At 35.1% G+C, this 23,376-nt stretch overlaps 3 protein-coding genes and 1 non-coding gene across 8 annotated transcripts; 1 reads left to right on the forward strand and 3 right to left on the reverse strand.

The window, feature by feature from the left end:
• Positions 1 to 177: 177 nt before the first annotated feature.
• On the reverse strand, positions 178 to 4,256 carry LOC114745860 (E3 ubiquitin-protein ligase RHF2A). 4 transcript variants are annotated; one of them, XM_028934031.1, is made up of 10 exons: positions 4,118 to 4,256; positions 3,870 to 3,967; positions 3,029 to 3,166; positions 2,878 to 2,924; positions 1,990 to 2,052; positions 1,787 to 1,898; positions 1,332 to 1,684; positions 1,129 to 1,233; positions 638 to 990; positions 178 to 349 (listed from the first exon to the last, which is right to left on the reverse strand). In XM_028934031.1, exons 2-9 carry the CDS (start codon positions 3,873 to 3,875, stop codon positions 690 to 692), a joined length of 1,125 nt encoding a protein of 374 aa, XP_028789864.1. In that variant the 5' UTR covers positions 3,876 to 3,967; positions 4,118 to 4,256; the 3' UTR covers positions 178 to 349; positions 638 to 689. The 4 variants fall into 4 exon arrangements, with proteins under 4 accessions (XP_028789864.1, XP_028789863.1, XP_028789861.1 ...); XM_028934030.1 differs by having other exon boundaries at positions 178 to 413; positions 1,129 to 1,236; positions 4,118 to 4,255; XM_028934028.1 differs by having other exon boundaries at positions 179 to 349; positions 1,129 to 1,236; positions 4,118 to 4,253.
• Positions 4,257 to 15,868: 11,612 nt separating this feature from the next.
• On the reverse strand, positions 15,869 to 16,457 carry LOC114745865 (uncharacterized). The gene is made up of 2 exons (XM_028934039.1): positions 16,188 to 16,457; positions 15,869 to 16,071 (listed from the first exon to the last, which is right to left on the reverse strand). The coding sequence occupies exons 1-2, from the start codon at positions 16,321 to 16,323 to the stop codon at positions 15,869 to 15,871; spliced, it is 339 nt and encodes a 112-aa protein (XP_028789872.1). The 5' UTR covers positions 16,324 to 16,457.
• A 628-nt stretch (positions 16,458 to 17,085) lies between these two features.
• On the forward strand, positions 17,086 to 17,157 carry TRNAC-GCA (transfer RNA cysteine (anticodon GCA)). Its single transcript has one exon. It is a non-coding gene; the product is annotated as a tRNA-Cys (tRNA).
• A 1,365-nt stretch (positions 17,158 to 18,522) lies between these two features.
• LOC114745858 (sucrose-phosphatase 1) lies at positions 18,523 to 21,698 on the reverse strand. Of its 2 annotated transcripts, XM_028934027.1 has the most exons (10): positions 21,625 to 21,698; positions 21,348 to 21,434; positions 20,960 to 21,259; positions 20,694 to 20,795; positions 20,331 to 20,525; positions 19,940 to 20,227; positions 19,427 to 19,613; positions 19,148 to 19,194; positions 18,982 to 19,062; positions 18,523 to 18,774 (listed from the first exon to the last, which is right to left on the reverse strand). In XM_028934027.1, exons 2-9 carry the CDS (start codon positions 21,405 to 21,407, stop codon positions 18,994 to 18,996), a joined length of 1,248 nt encoding a protein of 415 aa, XP_028789860.1. In that variant the 5' UTR covers positions 21,408 to 21,434; positions 21,625 to 21,698; the 3' UTR covers positions 18,523 to 18,774; positions 18,982 to 18,993. The 2 variants fall into 2 exon arrangements, with proteins under 2 accessions (XP_028789860.1, XP_028789859.1); XM_028934026.1 differs by lacking the exon at positions 21,625 to 21,698 and having other exon boundaries at positions 18,562 to 19,062; positions 21,348 to 21,430.
• Between the last annotated feature and the right edge of the window lie 1,678 nt (positions 21,699 to 23,376).

The following is a 23,376-nucleotide window of genomic DNA, read 5'->3' on the forward strand; positions in this document are numbered from 1 at the left end:
GTGTCGTAAATAGCATAAATGAGACATCACAGCATAAGATAACAAATACGAGTACAGACTGTGGGCAGTCGCAAAGATTGGGACAGCCTCCTCAAGATATAATATGTTCGGAGTAGACGCCAATTGCTTAAATACACAGTAATGATCGGCATTGCCGGCCGTCACCGTTATCTATATCATATTTACATTTTAAAAAGAAAAAAAAAAAAAATCAATCATACATGACTTGAAGCATAAGTGTCTCAGGTGCTAAATTTTATTGTAAATTGGAGCATATGAGCATATAATAGCAATGACTATTCCCAAATCATCTGCTCCTCAGCATGTCATTTCTGGAGTATCAATTAGCCTGCAACAACACCGCAAGGGCTTCATATAATCATGTTTAAACCATGCTTGATGCTTCATAGCAACTGAATCAAAAGAGATGGAAAAGAAAAGCAAACATTAGAGACCCCTTTTATTACCCCCATAAATAGTACTCCTGCCAAAGTGCAAACATATCCCCCAGTGAACGACAAGGACCAGAAACATTGAATATACAAACATTATCATCAAAAGCTAGGGTACTCCTTGATTCATGGACGACAATACCTGTCCTAGCTGAAACTGGAAGGGGACCAGGAGTAAATCTTACCTTCAAATATGAGACGCTGAGGGAAGATGCAATAGCAGAAACATAACAGATCTCAGTCTGAGCGTGGGCCAGCAGAACAAGCTGCTGGAGCTTTGTCACACAGAGTGTTAACCTCACTAGCTTCGGCATTGTTTGAGTTGCTTGTCTCTGCAGCCACATGATTCGACAAAGAACTATCCCCTTCTCTATCATTCTTTTCTCTTGTTTCAAGGCGCTCCATCAAGCGGGATACACTAGCAATTCCAGCATTCAACTCTCTCCTGACTTCTGCACCAATATCAGACATGGAAGTGCTACGAGAGAACAGCCTTTCCTTCCATCCCCTTGCGCCCTTTGAAATAGTCTCTTTGTATCTTTTGATAACAAGTTAATATCAGTTATGTTGATTTGGTTAAAAACAAAAGTAGATCATCCGCAATGCGGGCTTTCATATGTGTAGTAAACTATTATATCACGCGCAACAGCCAGAGTGGCTTCCAGAGAAATTTTACCTCATAGACACTGAACCGAGTCTGGATCGCAGAGACTCGGAAAATGACTGAAGTTCTGATGGCCCTGCTCTGCCCTGGTCAGGTGGTACAGAACGGACAGCAGAACTTCTACAAGCAAACAACCGCAGGGTGTATGAAAGTGTGTAACTTCACTAACGAGCACAACTAGCAGTGACCATTAGGAAATATGTGATTATAGCTACCTATCATTAAAAAGAATTCTTTGACGATTTGTCGCCATGTCAGTATATCCAGGAGGTAAAGAACTGTGTGTTTGAAGGGTTGGGATCTGCTGTGATGGTTCAACTCCAAATGTAAGTGGGGTAGACGGATTTCCTACAGGAATTGCAGTTGGTTCAGTTCCCCCTGCAGCAGCAGACACAGCACCGGGTGGAGGAGTTGAGAACACTATGAAGGGAGGACGACCGTGAGGGAATGATCTAGTCCTATTTCCTTCTCTCCAACCAAGGTTGAAGCCTCTTCCCATGACTGTAGCAGCAGCTAAATGTTGAATTATCCTCTCTTCAACATCTGCTTCACTTAGTCCCATGGATAACTACAGAAAGAGAAATATGGCATGAAATAGATAATGATAGAATTGTGATGCGCAAAAGATAAGAGACAATCAAATTCATTTGGATACTTAAAAATAACTGACATGCTGCAAGTCAAAATCACCAAGACCAGCGAGGTGATGGAAAATAGTTGCATTTCTTGAGGAAGTAGCCCTCAAATTCCTTTCCTGAACCACAGCCTCAAACAATTCTTGACTGCAACAATATACATCCAAGTTTAAAAACCGTCCAACTACACACACACACACACACACTGCAAAGCTCTAAAGAAAAGAAATGATCAAACCTTGTAGAATCCTTGAAACTAATAGACTGCCAACACATAGGGCACTGGGAGCTCCTCTGACACCTACAAATAATAGGGCATCCTCTTCCATTTTCAGAAACATAAGCATCTAAATAATTCACAGCCGCCAGCAGCTCAAAATAGCCAGTTTTTAGGATTGAAAACTTGATAAATTCATGTTCATGCAATTTACAAAGGAATTAAACAGCAAGCTACTAAGAGAAACAAAAATTTATTCATCAAAAGTCAACCTATTTGATAGTTGCGCTTATTTCTGTAGTTTCTTTTCTTTTTATAGGTCACAACTATATGTAGGCAGTATTTACTTTATAGATACATGACATGTCTAAGTATTTCAAAAAAAGTAGCAACAAATTCATAATCACCATGCAAACAAGATTAATAAGCCAGTGATACTGTTCAATGAACTCACTACGGTTCGCATGTATCTTACACTATTAGCGACCAGTTACTTATAAATGGGAATTGGCATGCTAATAGTCTGGTGGTGATAAATTTAGGACGTCACAGTAAATATCTTCTGGTTTGCTTGGTAAGATGAGAATGAGACATTTCACCAAAGAAAACCACAATTAGGAACTAAATGGAGTAATTGACAAAATTATTGAATGAATGTTCAAGGAAGTCAAATATGGCTGAGTTTTGATCGCAAAGACGCAAACCATTATACCAACATTTCTAACCCTCCATTTCTAATCAATATATTGATATCAAATATAAAATCGACGCAGCAGTGCTATTCACAAGTCATAAATAACGTGTTCTCTCACACCATTCTCATTGATACCCAGCACAAAAAATAGGGATCATTAACCAACTTAATACACAAAATCCGATACATATATTTATATATATATTAAGATATACCATTCAAGAATGCACTGCAGGTGAAAATCATGCTTGCAAGTAGTAACCTGAAAAGCCAGAGATAATAGGAGTAAACAAATGATTTTGAAATAAAATCACACTTGCCATGTAATTGAATTAGTACAACAGTACACAACTAAAAATTAATTACCGCTGAAGGATTGCTTTCACTAAAATCCTCAAGGCATATGCTGCAAGAATCATCACATGCTTCTTGAACGCCCCCTTCCACAAAGGCTGCGGCTGACGTCATACGACTTTCATTGTTCTTGTCTTCCATGTCCGGAACCTTCAATACATCAGCCCAAATTTCATAACCAGAAAATGTAATCTTTTGTTGCCCTTGAATAAATCATATTGTCAACATAAACAAAAGGAAATGTATTCTGAGTCATTGTCCACATTGGACAGAAGGCTCGCAACCAGCTTATAATCCCAGTGCATATTATTTCTTCAGAATCACTGAACCCCAGTCCCCAACAAAAATAATATTATCTTTTGCCAAAATCTTTGGTGCAACTTACGTCAAAAAAAAAAAAAACAGCAACACCGTTATAAACCCTATGGAAGGATGTAGCATCCACCATTACAATGCACCACGATAAGATTGACGATTCTTCATCGCAGGTTTCCACATGTTGAACCAGTAGCGTTAAAATTTGTATCTTTTCGCAAATGTAGTTCGCAATACAACCTATTGCTAGCCGCCCAGAAAATACTAGTATAAACCACGTTCCTCATATCAAAACGACGCCTCAAACAATCTGCCATCCTCTAAAGTTAACTAGCAAAAGTTAGGTGTTATGAGGAATATTATCACAAGAATCACGCCCCAAGGGAAAAAATGACTTTTGGAGACAAAGAATGCATTGGAATCAACTCCTGCTAGAAACATCGACCCTTTGGGATTGAAACCAGACACACAAAACAGACAAGAAGCCTTGAAGTCTATAAGGAATTTGAATGCAAACAAAAACAGTTAATGGGTTTACCTCCATTGATAATTGGCAAGCTCCAGAAAAGAGATCAAGAAACGAAGGGAGCACAAATCAGGAGGAGATCGAGCCTTGAATTGGCAACCCAGAGGATGCTAGAGATCCAAAGCAAATAAAACGAAACCCCAACAATTGAATGGGAGGAATTATGACAAAAATGGAAAAAGAAGACGATAACGTGGAAGAAGAAAAATGATGGGTCTTGTTGGCAAAAAAAAAGAAAAATGATGGGTCTTGTAGTTAACCTCAAAATCGTCAATTATGGGTTTATTTTCTATATTTTCCCGGTGAACGTTGGAAAATGAAACAAACCCCTCGCCCCCACGGGCACAGCATCAAATGGGGGTCATCCGGTTCGGTCCAAAAAAATAATGGGGGACATCAGGAACTCTCGCCTGTTTAGCTTTCTTCGCCTCAGATCCCCTGATGCCTCCCTCCCGAATCTATTCTTTTCGTTTTTTTACTCTCTTTAACAAATATTTGCCAATTTGCAATTTGCATTAAATTATGGGAGGATTCTAATTAAATCTGATTGAAATATCAAAATTCAAATTAAAACCTACACTTTTAACAAATTCCTAATTAGGCCCAGAGGTTTTATTAGGGATTTTTGAATGTTGTTAAAAAACTAAAATACCTATTTAAAGTAACAAATTGGTAATTAGTCCAATCAATTTATAACTTAAATTTTTTCCTTGAGAGGCTGTTAGATGAACCATTAGCTTCATGCATTCTTATTCTATATATTGTTAAAAGAGTAAAATGTATGATTTTTTTTTGTATAATTTTATATTAAGAAGTTTATATTACTCTATCCATCTCATGAAATGCTGGAAAAGTTATTTAAATTTCTAATACAAACTCATATGAATTATTAGTAAGAATTTTAGCAATAGGATTATAAGATATAGCATAATGAGAGCGTTTATATAGCAGATATAACAAAGAATTTAAGAAAATGACAAATTTGATACTGAAATATACTAATACATTAAGATTCTGATTTTTCAATTATAAGAAAAAACATTCCTTTGAAAAGTTATTAATTTAATATTGTTAGAATCAAGTAATTAAAAAGTCCTATTCCCATTACAAAAAAAAAGTCCCTGCTCTCATAAATTTCTTATCAATATATTAGAATTATTATAAAATATTATATTATGTATTGTCAATTTTTTGCTCTTAGTATTTCCAAATTTTTTATGTAAAACATTTTGTATAAATAAATACTGTATAGTTTAAATTTTTTCAAAATAATATTATTTTAAATTATAAAAGGGCATTTTAGTCTTTAAATAATATTTAAAAATTCCTAACAAGGCCTATTGGCCTAACTAGGGATTTGTTAAAAATGTAGGCCTTAATTTTGATTTTAATATTTCAACCAGATTTAATCAGGATTCTCCCTTAAATTATTGAATAATTATTTTTTTTTTTTACTGATGTTTGGTTTTTCGGCCAAATTACTGGTGTTTGTTTGGCCCATAAAATTTTTGTGCATGAATCTTAAAATCAAACCTTTCAGCTTTAAAACATTTTAATTTTCGAATTTAGCCCCGGGTTAAGCATCTAATAAAGCATTGACTCCCAGAAGATGAAAAAGAAGCAATTACCCAATGGAATGCTTTTGATTAATGGTGAATAACTATGATTTTAGATAATCATTATTTTTATAAACAACACTAGTTAAAAGTGACGCTGATTAATCGTAATTTCTGTTTGGATACTTTTTTATTTTATTTATTAATTATTAAAATTACTTATAAATATATAATTACCAAAAAACGGTAAGAGTAAATAAGAGGAATATAATTTAATATAATTTGTATCATTATTTAAATATAATTTTAATTTTATTATTATTAAATAAGGGTATATATGAACATTTTTATTTAGTAAATTTCAATCAAGATTTTCCAATCGCAAAAGCTATTCTTAGTAGCTTATGCTCAAACATGTCATTGGAACTGAAATCACGATTTATTTATATTTCAAAAAATTCAGCCAAACAGAATAAATGGACTATATAATCACTAATTTGATTTTAAACAGGTTTATTTAAACTCCTACCGTTTAACCAAGCACCAAGCAGAATGGATTAATTAAGTGGAAGGCGCGAGTTGGAAGGGGCAAAAGGCAGGGTATGCTACTCTGATTTTTTTTCAAGGGAAAAAAAAAAGGTTCAGGTAATATATTTTAGATGTTTTTGTAGGGTTAATAAATATTGATATTATCCCCCACAACCTATAAAATCAAGTTCAAATTATAATGCAGATGTTAATATTTTATTGATAAGCAATTGATAAATACGTCTATGGGTATTGAAATAATTAAATAAATTTAAAGGTGAATTAATCAAAATAATTAAAAAAAGATTCTATCTAGAATTAAAAGCTCCAGCATGGTGCGCAATAAGATGTGCATCAGCGTTGCTTTGGTGCAAGGATTTCCATTCAAAAGATGAGCCCCCTCTTTAAGCTAGGAACATTTGTATGATATAGAATCTTTTCTTTCGCCGACGTTTCATGATATAGAATTTAGGCTTTTGATTGCGCCTAATGTGAAGATATGGTGATTTTGAACGCCTGCTGCAATTTTATTTGCATCATTTCCACAATACTTTCAAAAAATTATTACAAAAACAAATGAAAAGGAAACAAACGCCCAAGAGAATTCCACTCATTATTAGCCAACTCGCGAGAGAACGTAGGAAAGGCTGTACACATCCATGATCAAAGGTTGAGCACTGTCTCTTTAATATAAGACTTAATTTAATATTTAATTCGATCATAAATATAAAATATTAATTCATTTATCTCTCATGTTTATTTAATTTTTTAAATTGATCATTGCAATAGTTGTACATGTTAAAAGTTTCATCAAATGATAATTCTAGTTAGTACAGATAATTAGCAGGGATATTTTTAAAAAGATAACATATATTTATTATAAATAATTAGTTTAACAAACTTTTTAGTCTACTCAAATTAGTTGACTAGATCTTATATTAAAAACGGGATGAAATATTTTACATGCAGGAAGTGAATGATATAAAAATAAGAAACAGGAGAGGTATATTTAGTCATGTAATTTTATACAATAATTTATTTTAGTGTTTTAATTTCATTATATATATATCTCTCAATCATTCTACCATGATATTATTAATGAAATATTCCTGTATAATTTTTATAATTTTTAATTTTAATTTTAATTTTAAATAACAATCATATTATTAATGATATATTGAGTTTAATTTTTTAAATAACAATAATTTTTGCATAAAATTATTAGTTGAGATCAATGATGTTAGAGTTAGAAGAATGAAAAAAAATAATTTTTTAAAATCAAATGACTAGATTAAAATCTCTTATAAAGTTTAATACTATACTTTTACCAAAGCAAAAATCACTGTGATTGATTATTGTTTTTCTCACATATCATTTGGTTAAAAAAAAAAAAAAAACCCCAGTTTACCGAAACCAACCGCTTGCAACCAGTTCGTTCCAGCGGGGATTTTTTTTTTTTTGGGTACAATCCACTAAGGGTGATGAATCTGCTCCTCGCTCCACCAGCCCCACCATGGGCCTTTTGAATAAGACCAAATGGTATGGAAACCTGTTGGGCCAAGGCTCTGTAAATGGTCAGAAAGGAAAGCCCACATTGATTTTCAACTTAAATATATTAATATTAAAATCAACATGCAATTTTGAAAAATCGTAATATGCTACATTACATGTCTCTTGTTCATCCATAATAATATATCGTCTATTTAAGATAAGAACCATGTAAAAATAGGACGTATTTATTCAAACATCAAAGACGAAATAGGATGTGGACAGTAGTTAAAGTTCAAATATTGCGAACAAAATCATAAGCAAAATAAAAATGAGTATAAAGTTTTGATACCTCCATTTAATCCATTTAATTTAATTTATTTTTATTTTAATTAATTATTTTTGTTTAATTCGCAGTGGGTAGTTACCTCCAGCACTCACTGAGTCACTTCTCCTTATTTTTATTTTCAATTATTATTTTAAATACTTTAATTGTTTGGGATATAGACACTATCAGATTTTCATTTTAATGATAGATTTGGATATTGAATTTGCCTATTTTTCTTCTCAGTGTTTCTCTTTTCTACTCTCCCTTCTCTCTGATCCTATCTCTTCGCCTTTTCTCTTTTTCGTTTCACATCAAGTTTGCTTCTTTGCCGATCAAACTTATTTTCATATATCCAAGCAGGCGTTGGAGAAACAAGGGAAAAAAAAAGTGCAATACTATACAACATTCTATTTCAGAATGCAGCTTGGTACAAAATTATATTTTATATACATATATATATATATATTCCTTAACTATTTCAAAATGTTCCTCATTCAGAGCTATGCGTATGAAACAAGAAAAGCTATTGAATAGCTTAAATTGAAGTCCCTTAATGCTATTTGGTCGGAATACATTCTTTTTAAAATCTAATCTACTCCTCCGGTCCTTAATATAAGACCTATTTAACTAATTTGATTAGATTAAGGAAGTTAGGTAAGTTAGTTAATTATAAAAAAAGTGATACATTTTCCCTAAAACACCATAATCATCTTTTTTAATACCCCATCTCCCTCTTTTACTTGATTATGGTTGAGGGAGTATTCATAGGGGTAATTTAGAGAAAACTGATAAATATAAGAAAGGGCTTTTATATTTAGGACCAAAACCAACTCAAGAATTAGGTCCTATATTAAGAACCGGAGGAGTATTATATATTGCAGGAAAATACCCGATCAACGCACCTACATGGTTGGCACTTGGTAGCTTCAGTAAAGTTTAATGAATGCCGAGTTGTACTACTGATGGTCCTGACCCAACAGGAATTAAGTATGGTGGAATGTGTTTTCAATATTTGATGTGGGACAGTGAGCGGTGGATAACCAAGTGCGATGTATGTGGGGCGCATGAAGAACAGAATGGAACCAAAGACACGGAGAGAGTTTGAAAAATATGTTGGGTTTGGAAGGCAGAATTCGGTGTGAAAAGGGAAGGGGACCGCAGAAGTAATAGGATTGCAACTGAGAAAGCGTATTTGTAAGATCCTCAAGTTTGATGCCCGCATTCACTGTCCATACGAATCCCGTAAATGGAATATGCCGTCCCCTTCCCATATTCCCACCAAATCCAAAGCAAGCAGCGGGCGCCCCCCCCCCCCCGGGGTACAGTGACAGTTTCCACGATGACTCCCCCCCCCCCCCTCCGTTTCTTCTCCAACTGCAAACCTTCTTTTGTCTCGCTTCACTCCCGCGCATACCCCCAATTCTCAGCCTCATATACCTCAAACTCTCCAAATGCCTATCTATTATTTCTAATACTACTTTCACTCCTTAATACAAAAAACAATTAATTAATTTGACTAGATTAAGAAAGTTTGTTAAGTTAGTTGTTTATAATATATATATTATTTTTTCTAAAATATCTTTAGTAATAATATATATTAATTAGAATTACTATTTCGTAAAATTTTTAACATGTATAACTATTACAAGAACTACTTAAAAAAATAGATAAGCATGAGGACAAAATAAATTAGGATCTTATATTTAGGATAAAAAAAAATCACACTAACTTTCACAGCTTCACATAGGTATTTAATATAATTTCTCAATATCTTTCAATCCAAAAAACCCTTCCTCTAAATATCCATAAGCACAACTGCAACTTTAATTTGATTTGTTATGTTTTATAGTTTTATACAATTCCCAGTAGAAATAAAACTGTTCCCAGACCATATGCAGCTCGTTTTTTCTTTTTTCTTTTTCTTTTTTTTAAATTAATGAAAGATTTGGATGCTAATTGACATTACCCACATTGAGACATCGTTGGATTTCGAATATGTTGCATCATTTCCGAAAAGCAAGATCCCATAATGCATGTTTTGCACTCAGTTTAATCGTCGAAAGAATGATTGAGTTGAGGAATGGCTGGATTTGGATGCATTTCTGCATTCCCCTCGAAACACCAACCAATAATCGGCGTCTTAAGTTGAATCCACTTCACCCAGAGGAAATTTCCAGATATTTACACAGGGCCTCGAAATTCTTCTTCTTGAATCAAGGAAATCATGATATCCAGGTTGACCCTTCAAACCCACCCAAATGCATTCCATAACCCCCACTTGGAGTCCCCCCAATCCACAATAACCCCTCACAGGCACTCAAAATTCAATCCATAACAAACACACAAATCCCAAAGAAAGAAGATGAAAACCCTAGTTGTTGTGAAGAAGACGACAACGATGACCTCAACGACAATCGGGTTGGGATGAAGTTAGCTGGAGGAGGGAATCGGTGGAGTTCAGAGAAGGAATCGGATTTTGAGGACATTCTCTCATGGAAGGACTCCTCCAGAACCCAGTACTGGCAAACATATCCCACATCTCCTTCTCCAGCTCCATCGCTCCCTTATCCCACTCTTCCGATTTCCGCCACTCTATGTCGGAGAAGGTGTCCTCGCAGCCGATTGGGTGAATTGGAATTTCGACCTCTTCGCACCCGCATTTGCAGCGCCGCCGCCTCTGCGGTAGAAAACCCCACGTTGAGCAGCTTGCGCCGCCGCTTGTTCCTCAGGGCTCGCCGGCACAGCCCCGCCGGCACCTTGTACAATGCGAGCACCAGCAGATTGATGAGCCCACAGGGGCAGCAGCAGCACACTACGGCGCACTCCGCCGCGGTGCCTCCCACGACCTCCCCAAGACGGGTCCTCCTGGAGGAGGCGGAATGGGTTTTGAGCAGGTGTTGGCGGCGGTTGGAAGCCGCCTGCTGGAGTTTCATCTGCCTGGCCTTCGACATATGAAATAGTAGCCTGTGATAGGAGATGGTGGAGGGGGATATGGCACGCGAAACTAATTCGATGGGGCGGGCCAAAATTGACTCCGACACGGAGAGAAATTGCAGATGACTTTGTGATTGTGCGAGGCGGAGGAGGAATTAAAGCGGCATGAAGGAATTGAGACGGGGGAGAGGAAAACGGCAGGAGATCGCAGCCCTTTGAAAGGAGAGACAAGAGGACAGGGGAGCGGAAAATAATAAGGAAGAGGGTAATAGGAGTGTGAAAGAAAAGGGAAGTCAGTAATAAGTAATCAATAAGAAGAAGGAAATGAAAGAGAAGCAGAAGGAAGAGGAATATATGAGGAAGACGACGAAGCAGCAGATGTGTCCGGAAGGCTGTAATGTTGCTTAATGTGGGGATGGCGACTACTGCCCTCCCATAAACAGGGCAACTATGGCAACAGTCAACAGCCTTTTATTAACAGAACTTGTTCCGCTCACAATGTTTAGGTTGTTTGCTCAGCAGAATTAGTTTAAAATTTAATTTAATTTTAAATATAAAATTTTAATTCATTTTATTTGTTTTCTTCATCTAATTTTCTGAAGTAATATTTATAATAGGTGCACATTAAATATTTCATAAAATTCTGACTAATACATATAATTAGTAAGAATATTTTTAAAAAACATATAATTATAATAAATAACTAATTTAATAAATTTTTTTAATCCAACTATTTGAGAGAGACTGAAGGCCAAAGAGATGTGGGACCTCTAACTCACTGTAATTGACCCGCCTCCGCGCTTTCGTCCTAAACACTAAACCCAGGCATCTCCCCTCCTCACTACGCACCCAAATGCTCATTTTGTACGTATCCTCTGAAAGAGACCTGCATGAGTATCATATCATTCTATCCATGTACGCCCATATATCATTTCAAACCATTTTGGCTGATGTCATCAATGTTTATTTATGATATTAAATCTAAAGATAACTATGATAATTTAATGAAAGCCACGCCTTTACATCTAATATATACAATAACGATTTTAAAACAAATGGTATGAGTTGTTTATTATAATGAGGTAGCCACGACTTGAGGTTGCTAGTTGCTACGATAGCTGGCACGACGAATGAACCGAGTTGAGAGTTTTGGGGGAAAAAATATAGTGAAGGTACTCCTCCGGTCCTTATTATAAGACCCAATTTGACTTTTTATTTGGTCCTTATTATAAGACCCAATCCTTGCATGGAAGCCGTAATTTCTGAGTTGCGCGGAAGACAGCGTCATGAATAGTGGTTAATGGTCAAATTGGTTCGTGGCCACACTATACTCTCCCTTGTCCCTTTTTACTTCTTCCCGTGATCCTTTGACTTGTAGGGTCAAAACCCCAATTTGTCCCGAGAGATCCCTTTCCATTCTTCTTGTTCATCATATACATATATTTATAGATATATATATATATATATATATATAACACAGGGCAACGATTAGGTAAACATGCATATAAAACATGAACCAATGCTAGATTTCTGACCTTTAATAATGTTCTTATGTGTGTGTATTGGCATCAAAAATAATAAAAATAATATCAGCGTCGTCAATAGGCAATGAGGCGGGCCACACCTTAATTTGACGAAGAAATGAGGCAGCCACCCACGTCATGGGATTTGGGTTTCCCTCAAATTGTTACGAGTCGCTCGCTTTTATAGCCTTCTTTTATCTGTTTTAATCTCAAGCCCATTACTTTTTTTTATCAATAAATGCCTCACCCCTCCCCCCCAGAAAAAAAGCGCACACACACACACACACGCGACCAAGTGCCAAATCTATGAAAACCATCTCCAGGGATGGATCTGCAAGATCGAATTGAGTGCGACGAGGTTCAACTAACCTTTTTTTTAATCTTTTTTTGAGCAAGGAGAAGTTTAATTAACCTTAATGTTCTTTGAAACCGCCGTTACATAACCAAAATGCTTATTACTATCTTCCATTCTTAATATAAAACTTTATTTAACTTTTATTTTGATTATAAATATAAGACTTTTTTCCACTTTATCTCTCATATTTATGTATTTTTTTTTCAAAGTAATCTTTTTAACAATGATAATTTTAGCCAATACACTTGATTAGCAAGGATATTTTAAGAAAAACAATCCATATTTATTATAAATAACTAACTTAACTTCTTCTTTTTTAGTCTCCTCAAATTAATCAACTAGCTCTTATAATTAGGACCGAATGTAGTATTTTACATTATTTTAGCCGGAACTGTTATTTACGTTAATACGAGACTGTGATTATATTTATCTGAGGGGGTCGAATTTCCGAGACCTGATAGCTTGACTAATTAAATGCAAGGATAATTATTCACAAAATAATTTTTTAAAAAAGACTATTCCAGAAAAAGGATGATGAAGAATGAAACCCTGCCCATTTTAAAAAAGTAATAAAAAAACGGAAACCGTCCGTGATGATTGCTTTTGTGATTACAATTAGAGAGAAGTCTAGTTATAGCCGCAATTGCACTAAATAATTGAATGAATGAATAATATGCAAATCAAACAAGATACGTTTACATGAGTCCATTGTGTCATCACCACGTCATCCTTGACCAAAAAAAAAAACAACAGAAAATGAAAACACGCCAGCAACCCTAAACGAAGTCCCCAGAAACAAACAAACCATAATCTTGCCCAGTTAAAGGCCCGCAATCTTGCCAGGTTATTTCTTGTTATGTTTCCAGACTTAAAAAAAATATTTATGAAAGTATTTACAAATCATTTACTAACAACGTTATTTGTATTGTACCCAAAAGAAAAAACAACGTCTTTGTAAGTTATAATTTATGAGTTGATTCCTTACCTACTGGGCTATCATCGGTTTCTTTATACATCAAAGTATCAATTCACATCATGCAATTTATAACAAATGGCTCAGATAAAAATTTTTGAATCGGCTTCTCTATTTCTCAAATTCTGATGTAAATATATAAATATATACTCTTCCGATCCTTAATATATGACCTAATTTTTGAATTGGTTTTAATCCTAAATATAAGATCCATTTCTCATATTTATCAATTTTATCTAAATTACCTCTGTGGATACTCTTCAGCTATAATCAAGTAGAAGAGGGAGATGGGGTATTAAAAAATAATTATGGTCTTTTAGGAAAAATGTGTCACTTTTCTTATAATTAACCAACTTACCTAACTTCCTTAATATAATCAATTTAATTAAATGAGTCTTATATTAAAGATAGAAGGAGTATATATATAAAATTTTTCATGCAACGGGGAATAAATTGTTAAGCGAGCTGTGCATAAACGCAAAGGACAAAACATGCCTGATAAATATATTCGAGCCCATTCAGGAACATGGCAAAGTTACCTCTTAATGTAATTTTTTTTTTAATTGACAGAACAATTTATTGAGAAGGAAGTTTTTCATGTTCAGGGGACGGAGACATCTCATTCTTAATTATTTTGCATAAATTGGAAATAGATTTTCTTTTAAAAAAAAAAACATTTCAGTTGCGAATAAATTCATCTGTGCCCAGTGGGTATAAACAGGATATTCAGATTGTCTGGGCGCCACCTGCATTAAGTGGATTTCACTTCAGCCTTGGCGCAAAAGATCATTTAAATTTAATAATTTTTTAACTATAAATAAGGCATATTTATTTGGAAACACCGGTCTAGATAGTAAAGTTTGACCCTAACAATTTGAATAAACGGGTTGGTCAAAAAGTCTGAATTATTAGAATCTTTTTAAAATATCTTAAATTCTACCTTTGAAAAAAGCATGCCTGCAAGTATACCTTTTATTTTATTAACTAATATATTTTAATTAGTTGTTATATTAAAATATTTTTAAATATGTTAATTATATTAATCAATTTTATGAATTTTTCTAATTATTATATTATTAAGATATTTTTGTACTTTTAAAAATAGAAAACCTATTATTATAAGAAAAAAGAAAAGTACGATTTTCTAAAAATCTAATCTTGAAATATTTTGGACTCACTGTCATGGGCCCATTGGGTTCGGCCCAAATGAACCTACCAGGATTCTTCTAGAGTATGCTTAGGAATGTAAATAATAGCGATCATATCAATTGTGACTCTCACCAGCTATAAATCGTGAGCTCACGAGAAAGACTTCACAGGGTCAAAAAGGAACTTTTGCCTTCTTGGTTGGCCAAGAAAAGATATCTGTCTCCCCCTTTGTGATCCCATATTTGTTTTATAATCGCGTGTATATTACCATATACGTGGATTTATGTGTGTTATATTCCTCCTCCTTTACTTTAATTATATTTTGTCGAAATTAATCTGAACCTTTTTATTTATTTGTTATTGAAGTATATGTGAACTGTTCACCGGATTAAAACTATCCTTATGTATAAGAAAATGAAAAACACTACCTCCGGTCCTTAATATAAGACCCTGTTTGACTTTTTGTTTGGTCCTAATTATAAGACCCCAATCCATTTTGTCTGTCATATTTATGTATTTTTTTTCCAAGACAGTCCTTCTAATAATGATAGTTCTAGTCAATACACTTAATTAACAAGGATATTTTAGGAATGACAACATTTGTTTATTACAAATAACTAACTTAACTTACTTCCTTGATCTCTTCAAATAAGTTAATTGGGTCTTATAATTAGGATTGGAGGTAATATTCTAGTTGTCCGGAAGAGAGTGAATCTGAAACCTTTATTTCGTTACATGGGCTCACAAGAATGAGGGCACTGGGCCAAAATATTATACTTCGGGGACTGATAATATCTGAACAGATAAAGAAATTAAGTAACAAACCAAAACATGATTAAGCTCACTAATCCATCCATATATCCTTTAAATTAAATTTTAACTGTACATACCAGTCTACATTTTTAAACATTATTTAAGTCAATTAGACGGCGTACCATTGTAACAGACAGTCTACTCAATAAATAGAAGCCATTCGTGAAAAACAGAGAGAGCAGCTCAAATGAATCAATGAGTAAGGAGTGAGACAGGATTAAGAAGAAGGATTAAGAAGAAGAAGAAGAAAAATAAAGGGAAGGCAAAATTGGAGATTCATAGAAGGATGGAAATAAGGCGAGTACGGCGTGTGTCTGGCAGAATTTAAAAAAAAGAAGAAGAAGAAAAAAAAAAGAGGTCAGAATCAGAAACGAAGAGTCCTATGCTTGATAATGCCCCTGTAAAGAGCTGCCCTATTGGGAGGCATTACGTCCTCCAATCTAGGAGCACCCTCCCTCCATTCTCTGCTCTTATAACCCTTCGTCTTCCCTTCCTCCTCTACTCCAACCTCTATCACTTTCTCTGCGAATCGCACCTTCTTCTTCCCTTGTCCCTTCTCACAGTTACCTTTTATTCACAAATTTCACCACATTTAACACCAAAACAAAAATTCCATCTTTCCGGAATGATAACTTCAAAGACTAGAAAAGAAAACGAAAAACAGAGAGAGAGAGTGGTAGTACCAGAGATTTGGAACTCAAACTTGTTCATGAAGTCAGACACCAATCGCTTATGGAGGTGATGAAGCAGAAAAGCCATACTTGCCGATACGGAGAACACGGCCACCAACCCATATCTGGTAGGGCTATCCATCGTCATCTTCTCTGCTCTGCTTCCGAATTTGTAAAATTATTGGATGTATTTGGATGAGGGAGGAAGAAGGAAGATACTAGGCATGATCCAGGAAGACAAAGAACATGGAAAGAGGCATTAAATGGGGAGAAAAAGAGAGGAAGAAAAGAGGGGACGAAGAATCATTGTTTTTTCCGGGGAAGAAAATTATGAGAGGAGAAGGAAGAAAGAGAATGAATGCGGTGTTGGAGTCTCTGTATATATATGGAACATGTGAAACGGAATTAGCCTCTTCCTCTGTAAGGCAACGGTCGCTTTGTTTACCTATTTATTTAGCACCATCAGAATCTTGACCCTGACATTCACACTAATGGCTAGGGGAAGACCTCAAACAGGGAAGCTTCCTTTTTTGGGGACCCACAAAATGGCGACTCAATTTATGTATGCGTCCAATATTTCTGCGTTCTCTCTCTCCCTCTCGGGTCTTGGCCTCTTGGGTTTGTCTCGTTCATCGTGTTTTTATGACCCACCCATGATATGAATCTCCTATTCCACATGCCCCCACCATTCATATCTTTATTTAGCTTTCCAAATATGACAAAAGCACAAACAGGTTAGTTTAATTTATGGTGCTGAAATTTTTTTGGGACTTAGAAAAATTCAGTTTCGCTATTTATTCCAGAGGTCATCTCACCACGGCCTGTTAAGAGGCTTGACGAGACCATGCCTTTGATAGAGCGGAGTTTATGAGTTATTATAATTATGATATGATGCATCGCCATCAACAAAGGGTCCATAGCTCAGTGGTAGAGCATTTGACTGCAGATCAAGAGGTCACCGGTTCGAACCCGGTTGGGCCCTTGTTGTGATTTAATTTTTCATTTCTCTGTGAATGACCAAGCAGCCAGTCATCCATTGACTATTTGTTCTTCCTCCAGTTGGGGCCTTCGGCATCTTCTTTTTCTTTACCCGTTGGAAAAAGAATAACCTCTCCGACAAGACTTTATTCTGATTGGACAACCTTTTCCAGAACTGATGTACTTGGTTATAGTAACCGCAAGTGATCGTAAGGATGTTGTTTAGCGTTTATATGCTTCCATCCGTCTGCGGCTGAATGACTAAACGTGCGCTAAATAAACATATGGTGTTTGAATTCATGATTTGATAATTTAATTTTTGTATAAAAACGATTTTAAATCAAAAGTAAAAATCTGAAACTTACAGGCTTTGCCTTTTGAAAAGTAGAGAGAAAAAGTTAAAAATGAGGTGGATCCACTTTTAAAAAATTCACTATTCTCTCTTATTTTAACTACGGCTTTTAAATAATTAATTTAAGAGTAATAAGAAATTAGTTAAAATTAATTAAAAGTGATAAATAGGTTATAAATATGTTTTTTTGGGTCCATAATATAAATCATTTTAATTAATTTATCAAGTGACTTATTTTTTGAATCAAGTCATTTAAATAGGTACTGGGGACTTTTGGCGATGATGAATGATAAGAAGGTTGGATGCCGTTGAAGAGCCTCCTCTCCCAGTCCGTGCGTCAAATACATTGTTTTCTTTGATGTGGGTGGATTGGGGGTGGCAGACCTGCTGCCCTTCTAAAGTTTTGTTTTTGGGCGCATTTTTGTGCGCGTATATTTCTTTATCAATGACACATCATATATATCTATTTTATTTTTCATCTTCTACAGCTCCTCATTTATTTTTCACTATTTAAATCTCTTTTTATGAATAAAATACGAATCTGGGAATTAATATAAGATTTTATTTGACTTTTATTTTGGTCTAAATATAAGACCTCAATTCATTTGTCTCTCATATTTATATTTTTTTTCTAAGGTAGTCCTTCTAACAATGATAATTCTAGCTAACACATTTAATTAGCAAGGATATTTTAAGAAAGATAACACCTATTTATTACAAATAATTAACTTAACTTCTTTTTTAATTTCTTAAATTAGTCAACTACTCTTATAATTAAAACTAGAAGTAGTATATATCAAAAATGCACTAACACCCAAAGCAAATTCCAACTCTGCCGTTGTTGTTTTTTTGTACAAACTCTGCCATAGTTTTAACTCTCAGCTTTCGCCCCCCCCCCCCCCAAGGCCTTCACCACTGTCATTCTCTAACCTTACCATTGTCAGTGCATTCTAGCTACTATCGAGGAGCTTCGAAATCGCCCTTCTTTGAATGAGAGTTGCATTATTCAAATACATCTTCCAAAACAAGTCACATAAAAAGAGATGCATTTATTTCTTTTTGACAGATCAAACGCATTTTAAAGTCCAGCTTTTCATTCCCTTTCTTGTTTTTTTCGCATATACATTTCCTTCCCTGTTCCAATACTCCCAAGGGGGTCTTGGTACATTCAATGAATTCAGCAAAACACAATTCTCCTCCCTCGAGGAAAAAGGTGACAACAGAGATTGGATTGCTCCCAAACTGAACATCACACTGAACTGACGTGATCTGTAATAAAATTGGATAAGGTTATGAAAATCATATCTTTAATGAGAGCCGAAATCCGGAGCTTCGTAGTATAATTACATATAACGGGAGGCATCTTCACATGATGGGCCTTGATACAGTTAATATTCAGAAATTAGCATGTCGGAAAACATTTATTGCAGAAGTTATCACAAGGTACTCTGGAACTTAGAATTATGCCTCAGGAACCTGCTAAAGCGATTAAGCGTCTTTCCCTGGCTGTTCCAACTGTGTCTGGTGCACATGCACCCACGTGAACTGGCCCGAATCCTGAAGGTCATATTTCACTCGTCTCAGTGGACAATAAAGGGGCATCATGAAAAATTACTCAATGCATTGAACTTCACTAACCCACCTTTTTCCTTAGTATGACAGTGTGCACACATCCTTGCCGCGTCTCACCTGTAGAGTTGAAGACAATATAGACAAATCAAATTTAACTCGAGGCATCTGGGGAGATTTTCCAACAATCCTACAGATGTCCAGCCACTGTTCCATGTATATAGATTATTGCACATGCCACATGGCAAAGAGTCCAACACGTAAACATATAGCTTTTCCTAAGGTATGCAGCAGAAGAGGAATCAAATACCATGATAGTCTAGCAACGTGAGAGGATGAAAAAATTGCTTACCACATGACTCCCACGTATGAAACTTCACCAGCCAAGCATCTGAACTAAGCTGAGTAGCCAATACACTGTCCACCCAAATCCTATATTTTTTTCCCCGCTTGTCCCCATAGGATTCTCTGAGAAATTTTACAAGCTCCCCAATACGATGCTCAGAACCAGAGGGATGAATAAAAGTGCCAGATGGATCCTGCGTATTTAAAGAGAATGGTTGAGACAGATTTTAAGAAAATAAATTCTAAATGGTGTTCTATGATAAATGTCACGTCCAAGTAAATTGGTGGAATATTATAACACAGGAGCAATAAAATGAAAGAAAATTGAAAGTAAATAGAATGGATAAGATGCGATGATGGTGGGATGATGGGTTCTGGGGTATTAATTGACAGTACCCCAGGACATGGGAGAGCAATAGCTACGCTTATTCAAGCAAAACCAAACAATCACAATAATAGACAAATTGCTGGGCAGAAACTAGAAAGTAATAATTTTTGCAGGATGGGATAGCAGGCACACATAAACTGCTTCTAGATCTGCAAGGAATTGCTCAGACTTCTCAACTTCAGCACGCCTCCACTTTTCACTTAATAAGTTAATTTTTACAATTTCATGCCCCGGAGATGTATTTTCAACAACTTTTGAAACGTCCGGAACATCTCTTGGAGTCAGGTTTGTGCCTAACTTGAAGTGACCAATGGCTTGTATAATCCCAGATGCACATCGCTCTGTGGCATGGATAATCTTGGGGTTGTCTTTCACATTTTTGGCATGCCACTGCAATAACTCTTCTTGGGCATTGCTCACCTACATAATGAATGAAAATGACTGAGCAAAAGATATTGTCACTGACAAATCAAAACTAACATGATTAGGAAATTTATGGCCGTAAACAAATAGAACCGCCAACCATGACACCATAGACTCCTGGAATGCTGAATAACTCTGCATCATTTCCAGAGTCACCACAAACAAGTGTATTGATGGGACGCTTTCCCTCAGTTTCAAATTTTTTTAGCAGATATGCAAGAGCTTGACCTTTGCCAGCGCTTTGTGGTAATATGTCCAAATCAATTCCTCCACTATATATTATTTTAACATCCAACTGCCAAAATGTGAAGCAACAATACGAAACTATTTAATTTGTAATATTAGAAGAAAAAAGAATTGTTAGTTCAGTGCTAATACAACGCATACACAAATTAGTTGATGAGAAATAAGGATTCCTGTACTGGGGAAGAAAACAATTGTAAGAAAGGAGTCATATCTTTACCCCACGCTTTCGCAATGTCTCAGAAAGAGCTTCTATCACATTTTGAGCCTTATCTTTCTTGATATAAAAGCTTACTTTGTGGGGTCGCTGCTCTGATTCTGCCTGCAGTACCAATTATTTCAGAAAGGACCTCCATTAGGTATCAATTCATTTAATGATACTAAGCGAAGCAATTTTGTAGGGGGATCTAACAAGTCATACCAAATATCAACAGCTGAACCTCAGACAACAACCAATCAATCACTGTCATTAACTATATATTATACCTGACGACTAAGTTCAGAAAATTTGCTTGTTTCCTCAATGACAATGTTCCTGTCCCATTTCTGATTCAAAAATTCTTCCCATCCGTCATCTGGCACCATTGATTTACCATAAGTTATCTCAGTTCCCACAGACATTATGGTTATGTCGGGAGTTATCATGGGTTTTTCCTTCCTCAATTGTTTGTAAAGCGTAGGTGACCTTCCAGTTGAAAAAACCAGCAAAGAATCATGACGGTAATACGCTTCCCAAAGAGCATTAAAGCGGAGGAGGGAAAGGTTCTCAGCATCATGGTGATCAACCTACAAGTAGATCATATTCTCCAACTAAATCATTTTAAAAACATAATAAAGCATCAGAGCTGCAAAGACTGACAAATATAAAACATACCATTGTGTGATCAAGATCTGAGACAATCATGAGACGTGCAGAAGACTTTACCCTATCCATGTTAGTCAATCAATCCCCAATTCGATCCTGTAAGTACACACCACTTCAGTATTCATCTCAAGAAGGTAACCGCATATTTTTTGTGCCTACGTCAATAGACACATTCACAAGGTTGCTTTCCCCTTATTTTTATATGTAACATAAACTCCTGTGATGATTAGTTATCTGGTATGGTATAAACGCCATATATCTAGATGGAACAAATATTATCGTTTACCCTTTTGAATTAAAGAAGGATGCTGGATTTTTTTTTTCCTTCCTTTCTTCTTTCTTTTTTTTTGTCCCCTGCAAAAGATAATTTATCTGGTAATCTTTATATCCTGACAGTGGATAAGATTAAAGAGAATGTTGAATATTTAGCGTGGAAAATTGAATGTTCATCCATATCAGAAAAATTGCCAGAACTTTCTTTAGAAGAAAAAATAGCAAGACCCAACACCCCTTCCACAGATAATAAAAAAGTTCTTAACCAATGTAACTTATCGAAGCCAGTAAAAAAAGCATCAGAGCGTTGCTAAGACACTAATAAGCTACAAGGAAGTCATTTCTATTACGGAGAATGAATCTCATAAACTGCACCGACTCCAGTAAAACCTATGTAAGTAAATTCGTTCGCCTCGGAGAGGAGCTTTCTAATTGTCCAGGAGGGAGTCGTCTTATATCGGAAGCCAAATTCACTTCTAGGACCTCCCATTCTACCTAGATGCATATAAAGAGAAACCGACAACAAAATAAACGGCCAAACTAAAGGAAGCGATCGAACTCAAATTCCAATTCTACAGCAAATCGACAAGAATGCCAGGAATTGAATCACAGGACAGAAGAAAATGGTGTTTACCGACTATTAGGTGGGATAAGATCACCTGCAAGTGGTTCAGATGTTTGGGGAGACGAGAAGGATTGGGAGAAGGTAATTGAGAGGCGGAAGGTGAATTGGTAGTGATCAAGCGAGAACGAAGAATCGGATCCAAATTCGTTGGCGCTTCTTTCATGAGAGAAAAGACAAGCACGCATAAATATAAAAAATATTAAATATAATTAAGAAAAATTGCCAAAAAAAAGACTTTAAAAATTAAAAAATTACATATATAAACCTATTCACAAAAATTATTGTCTCTTATAAATTGTTATCAAAACCAATACTAATATTGTAATGGGTCCTTATTTATGATTTTTTTTTTTGTTTCCAATGTCCTTTTTATATTTTTTTCAATAATTAAATATATCTATCCATTTTTTTCCGTTGCTAACTTAAAAATTCTATCTCGATCTTACGGAGACGATGTATTTAAATTCCATCCCTTCCCATAGACTCCCAAATTTGAATAGATTTTGTTTTATAATTTTTCTTGATTATTCCTATTATTAGTTATATATACGAGAAGATTTGCATCAATAAAATTGATGATGGAAGGTACTCTAAAGAAATAAACACATATATTATAAATAACTAACTTAATTATTTTTTAATATGTATAAATTATTATTTTATTTTCATATTTAAGATCAAATGAAGTAACGTTTTTCTTGCAATCTGTTTATAGTAGAACTTAAAGCCAATCTATTGTCAAGTTTGCGGTGGCAAAAATGCAATTGATAATTATTTTATATTTGAAAAGATATATTTAATTGTGAAAATATCTGCTCTATTTATATGGAAAACAAAACTGAAAAGCACCTGCTAGGAATAAGTACATAAAAAGTGCAATATAAATATAGGTGAAATTAAATTTATTTTTAATTAAGTTCGAAAGAGGAAACGAGGGGCTGGCCCAGGTCACCCTGGAGAAGGCGGGCAATTTTCTCTGCAGGAAAGAGCACAACATGAGACCCAGCGGAGGTTTTGCTTTTCAGACTTCGATGGATTGCGAAACGGCAAAAGCTCATGAGAAAATGTGAAACAACTGAGTTAGACACAAATAGTTGTTTGACTGAGACTAAAAACCTAATCAACTTTTGGTCTTTAATT

The sequence above is a fragment of the Neltuma alba genome, unplaced genomic scaffold (assembly GCF_004799145.2).
Source record: "Neltuma alba isolate B1F8T4 unplaced genomic scaffold, ASM479914v2 tig00004849_pilon, whole genome shotgun sequence".
Classification (NCBI taxonomy): Eukaryota; Viridiplantae; Streptophyta; class Magnoliopsida; order Fabales; family Fabaceae; genus Neltuma; species Neltuma alba.

Excerpts from the sequence above, each read along its gene's own strand:
- LOC114745860 (XM_028934030.1), bottom strand. Across the intron at positions 2,053-2,877 it reads CTGCAGTGCATTCTTGAATG|GTGTCAGAGGAGCTCCCAGT; the intron begins GTATATCTTAAT and ends TATTATTTGTAG. Across the intron at positions 1,899-1,989 it reads AGTTTCAAGGATTCTACAAG|TCAAGAATTGTTTGAGGCTG; the intron begins GTTTGATCATTT and ends ATATTGTTGCAG.
- LOC114745865 (XM_028934039.1), bottom strand. The coding sequence starts at position 16,323 with ATGACGATGGATAGCCCTACCAGATATGGGTTGGTGGCCGTGTTCTCC. Across the intron at positions 16,072-16,187 it reads GTTTGAGTTCCAAATCTCTG|GTAACTGTGAGAAGGGACAA; the intron begins GTACTACCACTC and ends TGTGAATAAAAG.
- LOC114745858 (XM_028934027.1), bottom strand. The coding sequence starts at position 21,407 with ATGGATAGGGTAAAGTCTTCTGCACGTCTCATGATTGTCTCAGATCTT. Across the intron at positions 21,260-21,347 it reads CAGATCTTGATCACACAATG|GTTGATCACCATGATGCTGA; the intron begins GTATGTTTTATA and ends ATCTACTTGTAG. Across the intron at positions 20,228-20,330 it reads CAGGAGTCTATGGTGTCATG|GTGAGCAATGCCCAAGAAGA; the intron begins GTTGGCGGTTCT and ends TTCATTATGTAG.